General features: G+C 40.0%; 1 protein-coding gene across 2 annotated transcripts in view; it reads right to left on the bottom strand.

Moving 5' to 3' along the window:
• Positions 1 to 11399, bottom strand: part of TM2D1 (TM2 domain containing 1) — a 39621-nt gene extending 28222 nt beyond the window's left edge. Inside the window, exons 1-3 of one of the 2 annotated variants that reach the window (XM_013988894.2) lie at positions 11182 to 11399; positions 9876 to 9949; positions 4842 to 4950 (exon numbers count right to left, since the gene is read on the bottom strand). In XM_013988894.2, coding sequence (XP_013844348.2) covers positions 4842 to 4950; positions 9876 to 9949; positions 11182 to 11339 — 341 coding nt within the window. In that variant the 5' untranslated portion in view covers positions 11340 to 11399. The remainder of the gene's footprint in view (positions 1 to 4841; positions 4951 to 9875; positions 9950 to 11181) is intronic. The other variant, XM_021096562.1, reaches the window with a different exon arrangement.

The raw sequence follows: 14465 nt of genomic DNA, 5'->3' as shown, positions 1-14465 counted from the left end.
ATGGCCTGGGAACTTCCACATGCTGTGGGTGCACCCGAAAAGGAATAAAAAAGTAAGACCCAACTACGTGCTGCCTACATGAGATTCATCTCATTTCGAAATGAGATGAGGCTAAAAGGAAAGGGACGGAAAATAATGTTCCAAGCAAATGGCAGTGAAAAGAACGCAGGAATAGGGAGTTTCCATTGTGGCTCAGCAGTAACAAACCCAATGAGCAACCATGAAGGACGCGAGTTTGATCCCTGGCCTCACTTAGTGGGTTAAAGAAGATCTGGTGTTGCCATGAACTGTGGTAACATGTGGTATAGGTCGAAGATTCAGCTCAGATCTGGCATTGCTGTGGTGTTGGTGTAGGCTGGCAGCTACAGCTCCGATTCGACCCCTAGTCTGGGAACTTCCATATGCCACGAGAATAGCCCTAAAAAGACAAAAGAAAAAAAAAAAAAAAGCAGAAATAACCATACTCATATCAGACAAAACAGAGTTCAAAATAAAAAATTTAACAAGAGACAAAGATGGACATTATATAGTAAGGATAATGGAGATAATCCATCAAGAAAACATAACACTTATTTTGTATATGCACTTAACAAAGGAGCATTAAAATATATAAAGCATTATTTACAAGCATAAAGGAAGAGACTAACAGCAACATAATAAAAGTAGGAAGCTTTAACACCCTATGTACATCAATGGAAAGACCATCCAGACAGAAAGAGAACAAAGAAAAGTTATCCTTAAATGAAATATTAGACCAAACAGACCTAGTAATAGATGTACACAGAACATTCCATAGACATATTCACTGCATCTTCTTCTTTTTCTTTTTTTGATCTTTGTAGGGCTATAGGTATGGAATATGGACGTTTCTGATTAGGAAGCTGGGTAGAACATCTGTATTCACCAATACAAATGAGGAAATGATTTCTAGGAAAAGATGACAGATTCAGTTTGGGGCCTTATAGAAAGATGGTGAGAGAAACCAAAGGGGTGAATGAATGAAAAAGAGAAAAGGACCAAGGATATAATTTTGGTAATATTGAGATTTAAGGAAGAAGGAAAGACTAGGAATCAAAGGAAAGAGAAGTGGGTTTTATACGGGAAGTTAAGGAAATAAGTATTTTAAGAGAAGAGGATGCTAAACGCTGAAGAAGGATTATGATGTGAACTATAAATATCCATTTGATATAGCAACAAAGATCGCTGGTGAATTTCAAAAGCCATACTGCATTAGACTGAAAAATTCATAAAAGATAAATATTATAGAAACAGCCTCTCAAAAAGCTTGGCTGGGAAGGGGAATGAAATTAGAAAAGCAGTTATCAGAGTTCCCCTTGTAGTGTAGCAGAAAGGAATCTGACTAGGATCCACGAGGATGCAGGTTCAATCCCTGGCCTTGCTCAATGCGTTAAGGATCTGGCGTTGCTGTGAGCTGTGGTGTAGGTTGCAGATGTGCTCTGTTCTGCATCGCTGTGGCTGTGGTGTAGGCCAGCAGCTACAGCTCCGATTCGACCCCTAGTCTGGGAACCTCCATATGCTGAGGTTGCGGCCCTAAAAAGCAAAAAAGAAAAGAAGAAAGAAAAGCAGTTATTAAATGAATCACCCTAAAGAATAATCTGAAAACTAGTGTGTAGCAAAGATCTGTCTAACTGCTAACCAAATCAGTTCTATTTTTCTCATGGACATACAGATAAACTACAAACAAGCCTTGCTAGTGTGCTTTGAATCACTGTGCTTTTTACAAACTGAAGGTTTGTGGCAACTCTATGTCAAACAAGTCTACTGGCACTGTTTTTCCAACGGCCTTATTATTGTTATTATTTTGGTCTTTTTACGGCCGCATCCCAAGGACATGAAAGTTCCCAGGCTAGGGGTCGAACTGGAGCTCTAGCTGCCAGCCACAGCCACAGCAAAGCTGGATCCTGGCTGCATCTGTGACCTAATCACAGCTCATGGCCATGCTAGATTCTTAACCCACTGAGCAAAGCCAGGAATCGAACAGCATTCTCATGGATACTACTCAGGTTCTTTATCAGTGAGCCACAATGGGCACTTCCCCAACAGCCTTATTTTTTACTTTTTTTGCTTTTTAGGGCTGCACTCAAGTCATATGGAAGCTCCCAGGCTAGGGGTTGAATTGGAGCTACAGCTGCTGGCCTACACCACAGCCACAGCATGCCAGATCCGAGCCGTGTCTGTGACCTACACCACAGATCACGGAAATATGGGGTCTTTAACCCACTGAGCGAGGCCAAGGATGGAACCTGCAACCCCATGGTTCCTAGTCGGATTTGTTTCCACTGCTATGGGAACTCCCCAGCCTTATTTTTTAAATTAAGGTATGTACATGGGTTTTTTAGACAATACTATAGAACATTTGACAAACTACTTATAGTGTAAACATAACTTTTATACATACTGGGAAACCAAAGATTTGTGTGACTTGCTTTATTGCAGTAGTCTGAAACCAAACCTAAGGTATGCCTGTGTGGATTCTAGCTCACCTTGCAGTTCAGTGCAGCCATAACTGAGTTTTGACCAATGGCATGAGGACAAAAGCTATGTATGTCATTGCCAGGTTTGGCCCATAAAACATTCCTACAGGGGTTCCCTTCCCTCTTTCTCATCTGCTGGCTAAACAGAAAGGACTCTAAGGACTAGAGGAGCAAAGTCATCAGATGAAAGGAGCAAGGCCCTGCATGACTGCATGGAACAACCATTACTCCCTTTACCCATCCAGAGCTCCAAGGCAACGCAAATTGTACTATGATGGGAGTGAGAATAACATTTACTGTATTAAGCCAATGAAATTCTAAAGGCATTAGTTACAACAGTTAGCTGCTCCAGCTAATATAGCCAGTATAAACAGGTGTGAGACTCAGTAACTAATCAGATATAATTAGTTACTAGACTTGAGCTGAACAATACATTATAGAATGGCTATATCTGCAATATTAAGATGAGGTTTTAATCAAATATTAATATTATATACGTTTGAAAAAATACGCTAACAGCAAAAAAAGTAAAAAAAGAATATGCTAGCAGGAGAAAAAGGAAAATATGTACATTAGAAAAAGGACACTCGATGAAAATGAATTTGTCAGTGAGCTTTATTCAGCAGCTGACAAGCAGCTGGCTGTTTGGTAAGCATGTACTGAATATCCTGATAAAGGAAAGTGACCTGGAGTTCCCTTCATGGTGCAGTGGTTAACGAATCTGACTAGGAACCACAAGGTTGCAGATTCGATCCCTGCCCTTGCTCGGTGGGTTAAGGATCTGGCGTTGCCGTGAGCTGTGGTTTAGGTTGCAGACGCAGCTTGAATCCTGTGTTGCTGTGGCTCTGGCATAGGCCGGCGGCTATGGCTCCTACTGGACCCCTAGCCTTCGAACCTCCATATACCGCAGGAGCGGCCCTAGAAAAAGCAAAAAGACAAAAAAAAAAAAAAAAAAGGAAAGTGACCTATCAGGTTATCTTACTTTTATGACTTATCATTTATCTATCGATCCATCTCTACTTGTTCTGATTCAATTCTCATCAAGCAAATTCTACCTTGGAATTGCAGACTTTATTACAGGAGGGGATTAAGTTGGCCAGGAGACTTAAAGAGTATCTAGTTTCCTTGGGAGTGATATTTCTTATCATAATTGACATCAATGTCTCGTGAGCATGATTAATACAGCTCAGTTGCATTGTGCTTAATCAGAGATACTAAAAGAAAAATCAGAGTTAACTTGGAAATTAAGTGGCAGACTGTTGTGGTGCTACCATTACAGGTAATATGAAGCTGCAAGGTACAAACTGAGTAGCTATTCTTAACAGACGATTTTTTTAGTTGTTGTATTATAACCTATGATATCTTGGACCAGTACTTAATAAATTATTTATCATTTGGAAATAACAATTTCTAAATTTAAAAAGTGACTAAATCATATCTAAGTACTTTGGAAATAATTCCTTTTAACAATTTTTACTAATGAGAAATCTTGGAACTCAAGAAGCTTAAAGTGATTGGATTACACAGCAAGATAGAATTTAAAGCTCCTAATTAACTCAGTGAAGTAGGGTCAAAAGAAGAAAAAAAAAAAAGACTCTAATGGTAATTTCTAAGAATTCTAATAGAACTTACAGAAAGTCAAATAGTGGTTATTTCTTGATACAGCTGGAAAATAGGTGCCATCAAATACAATGCAACAATGTACAGATAAAAGGTAAACATATAGTGCCAGAAATTAACAAAAATAGTTAAAACTAAATCAGGTTTTCAGTACAAAGCATGCATATCAGAATAAACTGTTAGCTTTACTGTATCAAAAATAAATCGCAAACTTAAGTCCTTCACACAAAGAACATTCTCAAGAAGATGGTCTTCTCTCTTAATATACCAAACTAACTTTTGAATTCTGTTTAACATCACCAGTCATCATCCATACCTATTACAAAGAATAAAACCAAGTTTCAAAATGAAAACAACTACTACTTAGCATTCTTGTCATACTATAGGTACACAATCCCCTATTTGCACTCTAGAAAGGCCCCGAATTTTGAAAACAGAATTTTTACATAACTTATTTGCTAGCATAAACCGACTGAACTGACATGGCATGAAGCCATTAAGTCTTTATTTATCCCACAGAGTGAACGACTGAGCTTTACTTAGTAAATTGCATTTATAAAGCAATATGCACACTTAAAATAGAGGTTTTCTGACATAAGCGGAAAGATAAAAGTTAAATTAGCGCAGAATTGTCCTTATAAATTAACTCTTTACCTCTTCACTTTATGCAATCAAGATACAATATAAATAAGATTTCTGAAAATTTAGCTTCAGTAATGTACTTACACATTCCGGCAAGGTATGGGCTTGAGAAAACCAACTTCATTTCCCGTAAAATGTGTTTCATTGCCACCATAATCCTTACAAGTTATGTTGGGTGCTGGAAAACATTCAACTAAAGACAGAAAAAAAGCAAGTGCCTATTATTTCTTTCCTATGGAAAAGTATGTAATTACATTTTTTTTAAGGTTAGCATAGCACACAAGAAAATAGAATGTTAAAATAAACCACCTCCCCAAATAACATATGAGACTTTAATTTAGATGGGAAAAGCTACATTATATATATGTTCATGCACAGGATAAGATAAAGATAATATGATACAGTGGCCTCAACACAAGCGTAAGAACTGACACACTGGGTTAGATGCATGACCCATCTGGTTCAATCTTTCGCCTCTGACAAAGGTGACAAAGAAAGAAGTGCACAATATTACTATCCTTTACTTCATCTCTAGGATAAAGAACACTTCTGGAATTTCTGTTGGTAATTCATTGGGTAATTCACTAAATTTAACATAATCTGGTTTTGTACTTTCAGTTTATAAAATTCCTTTTTTTTTTTTTTTTCTTTTTTTGGTCACACCTGAGGCATATGGAAGTTCCCACGAACTTCGGGATCAATTCCAAGCTGCAGCTCTGACCTACACCAGATCCTTAACCCACTGTGCCACAGTGGTAATTCCCAATTTATAAAATTTGGTCTCGCTCAGTGGGTTAAGGATCTGGTGTTACTGTGAGCTGTGGTGTAGGTTGCAGACTCAGCTTGGATCCCGTGTTGCTGTGGCTGTGCTGTAGGCCAGCAGCTGTAGCTCCAATTTGACCCCTAGCTTGGGAAACTCCATGCACCCTGGGTGCGGCCCTAAAAAGATAAATAAAATAAATTAAATTCTTATAGATGATGGCTACAATAAACTAAGATTCTTCTTTATATATTCTAAATAGATTATTTTTTTGGCCATGCCCACAATATGTGGAAGTTCCTGGGCCAAGGACTGACTCCACGCTGCAGCAGCAACCCCAGCCACTACAGTGACAACACTGGATCCTTAACCCCCTGTACCTTGAGGGAAATCCATAAATAGATTCTTTTTATTTTAAATGTATTTCTCTATTCTCTCTAGGATTTGATGTAGTATATTATTTCAGCATTTAGCAATTTTAATCTTTATTCACACCCCAGAGGACATGATAATAAAAGGAAGTAACACTTGATAGAACTTACTATGTGCTAGGCAGACACTGTCCTAAAGCCTCACCATGTAAAGAACAAGAACTTTGCAATGGGAATGACCTCTCTGTTCACTGACTCTTTTAGAACCTTGGATTCTTTGTAAATAAAAATAGCACCAAGATCACCTGTATCATAAGACTACTGTGGGGATTAAATGTGATAAGCAGAGCATTTAGTAGGTATTCAATAAATGTTAGTGCCTTTTCCTCCTTCACCATTTTTTTTTTTTTTTTTTTTGCCATTTCTTAGGCCACTCCCGTGGCATATGGAGGTTCCCAGGAGAGGGGTTTAATTGGAGCTGTAGATGCTGGCCTACACCAGAGCCACAGCAACATGGGGTCCAAACCGCATCTGCGACCTACAACACAGCTCACCACACTGCTGGATCCTTAACCCACTGAGCAAGGCCAGGGATCGAACCTGCAACCTCACGGTTCCTAGTCGGATTCATTAACCACTGGGCCATGACAGGAACTCCTTCTTCACCATTTCTGACTAATAGGTACTAATGTTTTTAGGCTAGTTTTAGTAAATGCTTATGCTATGTTTAACATCAATAGTTACAGATGTTTTTTTGAGAAAATGAAAATAGAACTTGGTAAAACAGTCTTAAAAAACCCCAGAGACCCCAGAGTTTTATTATGGGAGAAAAATGGCATTTGTTTCCTGCCTACTTTATAATTATCCTAAAATTTCCAACAAATCATTGTCCTTTTTTAAGCCCCAGTAGTACACTGAGAATGATGCCAAGAAAAAAATCCTATGACTTTGCACCCTTTTGCTGTATTAATGATGGTTCAAACTACATCACCCTACAAACATTATGTTTATTTCATATATTTACATTTTCAAAACAAGGAGGTATTATGCTAAAAAGCATAGACTCAATATAACTGAGAACAATTTAAAAAAGAAAAAAAAAAGTAACAAAATGGAAGGGAAAAGGAGAGTAAAGAAATAATTACACTAGGAAACAACTAAGAGAAAATAGTGTAATTGATCACAAATTTAGCTCAGAGTTTCCTGGTAGTTAAGGCAAAAAGCTTTACCAAGCTATTGCAATATAATGGAAAGAAAACATACCAATTCACCTTTAAACCACTGTGGGAGCCTGGTTTGGTTCATGACACAAGGGTAACAGAACATAAGAGAGAAGTTCCTCAATAAGAACTTTTATAAAACAATAGAGGTTTTTCACAAAGTCATTTCTCATTCTGACTCCAAATATAAGCAAGAGCTTACAATGTTAAGATCTACAGAGATGGGTCAGAAGTTACCATGATTTATATGCAGTTACGTGGTCACCTGCCTTGATATAGGAATAAAACTTTCTGACCTTTGTGAATGATTATCATGCCCCTTAGGTTATATCTCTTGATCTTCCATCTGAGGTCATGCTTTTTGACTGGAGTTATATAGTAAACAACTCAAAATTGGGATTAGCATATGCCTAAAATGCCAATATATATTCTATGTTGCCAACTGAAAGGAGACAGATATGTTCTATTTCAATGATAGGTGACAATTTTGCTTTCCAGAGGATATTTGGCAATGTCTGGAAACATTTCTGGTTGTCAATATTGAGAAGCTGGAGTTCCCATCGTGGCTCAGCAGAAACAAATCTGACTAGCATCTGTGAGGACGCAGGTTTGATCCCTGGCCTCACTCCACTCCACTGGTTGAAGATTCCTAGTGGCTGTGGCTGTGGCCAGCAGCTACAGCTCTGATTCAACCCTTAGCCTGGGAACCTCCAAATGCCGCAGGTGTGGCCCTAAAAAGACAAAATAAACCACAAAAGACAAGGAAAAGAAAAAAAAAAACACTGGAAAGCTGCTCCTGGCATCTAGGGTTAGAGGTCAGGGATGCTCCTAAACATCCTACCATGCGCAGACAGCCTCCTCACAGTAAAGAATTCTCTAGCTCCAAACACTAATAGTGTCAAGAGTGAAAAACACCCCTTCAGATCAGTGGTGTCCAAAAAATTTTGCTCATGTTCCCTAAAATAATTTTTTTAAACTGTGTACTTCTTCACACATTTTAAATTTGACATCTGAAATTTTTCAACATGGATATAAATGATTAGAAAAATATTATTTCCAAAATATTGTAAATACTGCTGTCAATATTTAAATATTATAGCATTCTTTTTCTTTTTTTTCTTTTTTTTTCTTTTTTTTTTTTTTTGCTTTTAGGGCCACACCAAAGGCACATGGAAGTTCCCAAGCTAGGGATCAAATCAGAGCCACAGCTGCCAGCCTATACCACATCCCCAGCAATGCAGAATGTAAGCCACATCTGTGACCTACACCACAGCTCACAGCAAAGCCAGATCCTTAACCACTGAGCGAGGCCAAGTATCAAACCCACATCCTCATGGATACCAGCCAGGTTTGAAAGTTTGCACTGAGCCACAACAGGAACTCCTATTAAAGCATTCTTTAAAATGGAATCTAAATACCACAGCAATTTAACAGCCAACAAGACTCAAAAGAGGATATAAAAGGCACCTTCTGAAAAATTCAGAAATTTTACATCATTTGTAGGAAAAAGTACACATATGAAAGCCGAGGATCTGGAAACTGATTATTTTAAAGACATATTAGGGGCTGAATTATTTCCTCCCAAAAAGATGTTGAAGTCCTAATCCTCAGACTTTGACCTGACTTGGAAATAGGGGCTTTGCAGATTTAACCAACTTAAGATAAGGTCATTAAGATGGGCCCTAATCCAGTAACACTGGTATCCTTTAAAAAGGAGAAACTGAACACACACACAACACAATTTATATAAGTAATAGAGTAAGATTCTTTTTTAAATTAAATATTAACAGTTCCTAGCCAGTTCTCCAATATTCATTCATTCTGGAAACAGAATAATGTTGTAACTCAAGAAAAAGCACATTTATTAATTACTTTAGGTTATTAAAAACTGATCTATGAAATAATGTCTTAAAAATTATTTTAGGAGTTCCTGTCGTGGCTCAGCAGAAATGAATCCAACTAGTATCCATGAGGATGCATGTTCGATCCCTGGAGCTGCTCAGCAGGTTAAGGATCCGGCATTGCCGTGAGCTGTGGTGTAGGTCAGATGCAGCTTGGATCCCTTGTTGCTGTGGCTGTGGTGTAGGCCAGCAGCTACAGCTCTGATTCAACCCCTAGCCTAGGAACTTCCATGTGCCAAGGATGCGACTCTATAAAAAGCAAAAAAAAAAAAAAAAAAAAGTATTTTTAAAAATATGTTTCTGGGGAGTTCCCGTCGTGGCGCAGTGGTTAACGAATCCGACTAGGAACCATGAGGTTGCGGGTTCGATCCCTGCCCTTGCTCAGTGGGTTAATGATCCAGCGTTGCCGTGAGCTGTGGTGTAGGTTGCAGACGCGGCTCGGATCCCGCGTCTCTGGCGTAGGCCGGTGGCTGCAGCTCCGATTCAACCCCTAGCCTGGGAACCTCCATATGCCGAGGAAGCGGCCCAAGAAATAGCAACAACAACAACAAAAGACAAAAAAAAAAAAAATATGTTTCTGAAATTCCCATAGTGGCACAGTGGAACTGAATCCCACGAGGAACCATGAGGTTCCGGGTTCTATCTCTGGCCTCACTTAGTGGGTTAAGGATCTGGCATTGCCGTGAGCTGTGGTGTAGATTGCAGATGCAGCTTGTATCTGGTGTGGCTGTGGGGTAGACCAGCAGCTGTAGCTCAGATTAAACCCCTAACCTGGGAACCTCCATATGCCATGGGTGTGGCCCTAAAAAGCAAAAACAATAAAAAATTTTAAAAAAATAAAAAAAATATGTTTCTGGAAGTCTTACCATAAGCTGTGTAGTTTGTACAGTTAACTGGTTCTTGTGTAGCCTCATTTATTTTTGGATCTTTACAAATATATGTAGAAAAGTTAAGGAAATATGAACCACATTCCAATATAAAACAATATTATCCAGTCTTTAACTTATACATTTATGTTTATATTTACATGTAAATAGAGGATGTTAGTTTGTCCAAGTCAACAGGTACGGGCACAGATATATTTTCGGTGTCACTAAATAAGACCTGAACATGAATTTATTATAGGAAAAGTATACTAACATCTGTTAAAACTCTAGCAGAGGGTGCTATCTTTAAAGAACATCGGTCAGTGTTTATGTACAAAGCACAAAGAAAAAATTAAAATAAAAATTGTCACCAAATTATTAAGAGAATTTTAGGTTAAAAAAAATCAGTTTCTAGAGATCTGACTGAAAACTGAAGAACAGATCTACCTAATTCCTCTCTTTATCAAAGCTAAAAATAAACTGATGAACAGCCTCAGTTTCTCATCAGTAAATAAACAGCTTACACATATAGCCCCTACTCCTGTGTTCCAGGCATTGTTCTAAGTGACTTACCTTCTACCTGTACCAGTTTATCAAAACAAACCTTTAGGTTGGTACCACTGTTATCTACATTCTTACTCATGAGAAAACAGAGTTCAAATAACTTGTCCACGGTTACAAAGTGGAGCAGGAATTTGCCCCATGACAGTGAGAGCAGAAATAAACTGATTAACAGACCTACCTAACTCCTCTCTTTATCAGAGCTAAAAATAAACTGATGAACAGATCTACCTAACTGATGAACTGCCTCAGTTTCTCATGGAGATTTAGAGGATATAAGATAGTAAGTGTAAAGTTAATGATAAATGGGTAGCATACATTGGCTATATCGTTATTAACTACTGTGTTTCCCTCTAAGTGGGCAAATTTCCGCGGTAGGGTCTATCAATCATTTAATTTAATACTAGTGCCTAGAAACAGGACCCTACATACTTCAGCATTTATGTGTTTACTGAACAAACAAACTCACCGGGAAGGAAGGAGGGAGGAAGGAAAGGAAAGAAGAAAGGTGGATAAGAAGGGGAAGCGCCAAGGAACAGTAAAATCCCAAGGAACTCACAGGATGGCCTCTGTCCGTCCCACCCCCACATCTCTCTTCACCCCCCGCCCCCGCGAGGTCCCGAGGTCATTAGAGGACACAGGTCACCGTTCCCTTCAGTCCAATCCTAGCCGGTATTGAGGTCCACAACCCACTCTCAACCCGAAATCTACCTTGCCCCCACTGGGGGCTCCTCATAGAGGATATTGTCCCACTTTGAGGTCCTCGCACTTAAGTGGCTCCTCGCTGCCGCCGGCGGCAGCTCCCCAAGGTCCAGTGGTGGCTGATATGAACCACAGGACACCGAGGAACCGGGCGGCCACTGTGTCGGGAGCAGCCGGCCTGGAGGGCCAGGCGGCCGCCATGCTGAGCACCGGGGCGTCCCCCACAACTTCCGGTTCCGCCCTCGCCCGGGAGCCGGGCGGAGTCGGACCATGGGAGGGAGGCTCTTAAAGGGACCCTGCAAGGGCTGGAGTAGAGCCTCCCTCTAGGCCTGCAGAATCAGCTCGAAGAGATTTGATTGGTCTTTCAAAGCCCGAGGAAAAAAGCTGGCTTGGAAAATCCGCTGCCCTCCATCTGCAGAAGTGCCAGCGGCGCCCGGAGATTTGATAAACATCTTACAAACATTATCTCCATTAGTCTAGTAGGATTTGGGTTGACAGATAACGAACCAGTCTCAGAGACGCTGAAAAGCATGTTGACCTTAGTTACTGAGTTAGAACAGAATTGACGTTTCCCCGATTTCAGACTCTGTGCTCTCAGGATATAATGGCCTGGCCTTTTTCTTAGAGGAGGAGCTTTTACGAATAGATCTTGAGGACGCTGTATCACAAAGATAAGCACTGCACCTTTATCTTTATCAGTAAAAGTGAAGTGAAGGAAAGGGCCTAAAAACAAGAGGAGACAAAGAGTTTAAGCCAAGTGAAAAGTTGGAGGGTTTTTTCCTCCATCTCTTCTCTGGAGGTATCTTCTATACCAAACAAAATGTGTACTTTTTTAGTGAAAATTTAATCTTTTTTCGCTAATATAAAAATACTGCGTTTGGTGCCTCTTCGCCACCGTGGGACTAAGTACTAATTGTGTTGTGTGGTGGTTCCAAATTTTCGGGAGCATTAGTATCACCTGGAGTATTTGTTGAAACGCAGAAGGTTGAGCCCGCCTCATTTTCTGATTCTGAAGATGTAGAATGGGTAGGATAATTTGCGTTTCTAATTAATTGCCTAGCTATGCTGATATTGCTGGTCTAGAGACCACACTTTGACAACCTTGAGATAACAGGAGGCGTATCGCTTTTGAATGAGAAGATATGAAACTATTTGCAATAATAACTTAGTATTGTAACTACATTTAAACACTTTCTTGGGAGCTCCTGTTGTGGCTCAGCTGTAACGAACTTGACTGGGATTCATGAGGAAGTGGGTTCAATCCCTGGCCTCACTCAGTGGGTTAAGAATCCGGCATTGCCTTGACCTGTGGTGTAGGTGGAAGACACAACTCAGATTCAGCATTGTTGTGCCGTAGGTTAGCAGCTACAGCTTCAATTCCACCCCTAGCCTGGGAACCTCCATGTGCCACAGGTGTGGCCCTAAAATGACAAAAAAAAATTTTTTTTTTCTTAAACCAATTTTGCAACATTAACTGTGCTATTTTAAAAATTAAAACGTTTATACTTAAAGATTTAAGGGTAAATTTAGTGGTTCAATTTTGCGGGGGGTCTTTTTTCTTTTTTTTTTTTTTTTTTTGTCTTTTTAGGGCCGCACCAGAGGCATATGGAGGTTCCCAGGCTAGGGATCGAATCGGAGCTGTAGCCGACAGCCTACACCAGAGCCACAGCAACGCCAGATCCGAGCTGCGTCTGTGACCTACACCACAGCTCATGACAAAGCCGGAACTAGTAGACGGGAACTTCTACTAGTTCAAATTTTAAATTGTTTTAATTGAACTTATACCTTATCTCCGCCCCACCTTTCCTCTTAGAGTCTTCCTTTCCTTCTTTCTCTCTCTTTCCCTCCTTCTTCCCCTACACAAAAATGTTTATCAAGAATTTATTATATACCCAGCCTTAGATGAGACCCTACTTAAAAAATAAAGAGAAAAGGAGTTCCCATCGTGGCTCAGTGGTTAACAAATCCGACTAGGAACCCTGAGGTTGAGGATTTGATCCCTGGCCTTGCTCAATGGGTTAAGGATCTGGCGTTGCCGTGAGCTGTGGTGTAGGTTGCAGACATGGCTCGGATTTCGCATTACTGTGGCTCTGTCGTAGACCAGCGGCTGTAGCTCTGATTAGACCCCTAGCCTAGGAACCTCCATATGCTGCGGGAGTGGCCCTAGAAAAGGCAAAAAGATAAATAAATAAATAAACAAACAAACGAGAACCCAGTAGTTAAGCACTTTTTGTTTGCTGGGGAGAAAGATAGTTAACATACTGTCTGATAATTGTTACAATAGAAGCATGTGCTAGTTACTGTAGTAGATAAGGATTTTGATAACATAATCCCCCAGACAGTACTTAGAACACAGTATTTTGTCACTGGCATTAAAATAATTCAAAATCCAGGCTAGGAGATCCCCTTCTGGTGCAGCAGTTTAGGATCTGGTGTTGTTTTCACTGCAGCAGCCCGGGTGGCTGTTGTGGCTTGGGTGTGATCTCTGGCCCAAGAAATTCCACATGCTGTAGGTGTGGCCAAAAAACAAAAACACTCCCCCAAAATCCAGACCTAACTGAATGATCAGAGTTAGATCTTCATAGAATACAACACCTAAAAAAATATAGCCTAGACAATTAGGTTTAAGTTAAAAACAATACAAATAATGTATATAATATCTAGCTCAACACCAATCCTCAGCCTTATCCTGAGATGAAACTTTAAAAAGGGATTGGGGAGTTCCCTGGTGGCCTTGTGGTTAAGGATTCAGCAGTGTCCTTGCTGGGGCTAAGGTTCAATCCCTGGCTGAGAAACTTCAATATGCTACATGCCTCAGCATGACCAAAAAAAAAAAAAAAATCAACCAATCAAACAGCAACAACAACAACAAGAAAGAAAGAAAGAGGTGGAGGGGGTGGGGTGGGGGTGGGGGCAAGGAAGGATTAGATAAAATCCAGGGATAAGGATCAGAATATCTGTTAAATATATTATCCGGTGATAAACGGCAGTGACTTTGCATTTTGACTACCATTTTGACACTTTTAGAAAGTTCTGTTTAGAAGTTCCCTTCCTGGCTCAGCGGTTAATGAACCCAGGCTAGGATCCATGACCATGTGGGTTTGATCCCTGGCCTTGCTCATTGGGTTAAGAATCCAGCGTTGCCATGAGCTGTGGTGTAGGTCACAGACTCAGCTCAGATCCCTTGTTGCTGTGGCTGTGGCATAGGCTGACAGCTGTGGCTTTGATTTGACCCTTAGCCTGGGAACAGGTGCAGCCCTAAAAAAATAAAAAGGCAAAAAAAAAAAAGTTCTGGTTAGATTTTCAAAATACAATCTAAATCAAGTC

This window comes from Sus scrofa, chromosome 6, assembly GCF_000003025.6.
Source record: "Sus scrofa isolate TJ Tabasco breed Duroc chromosome 6, Sscrofa11.1, whole genome shotgun sequence".
Lineage (NCBI taxonomy): Eukaryota > Metazoa > Chordata > Mammalia > Artiodactyla > Suidae > Sus > Sus scrofa.
The sequence above is the reverse complement of the archived record's forward strand: the minus strand, read 5'-3'. Positions and strand labels throughout refer to the sequence as shown.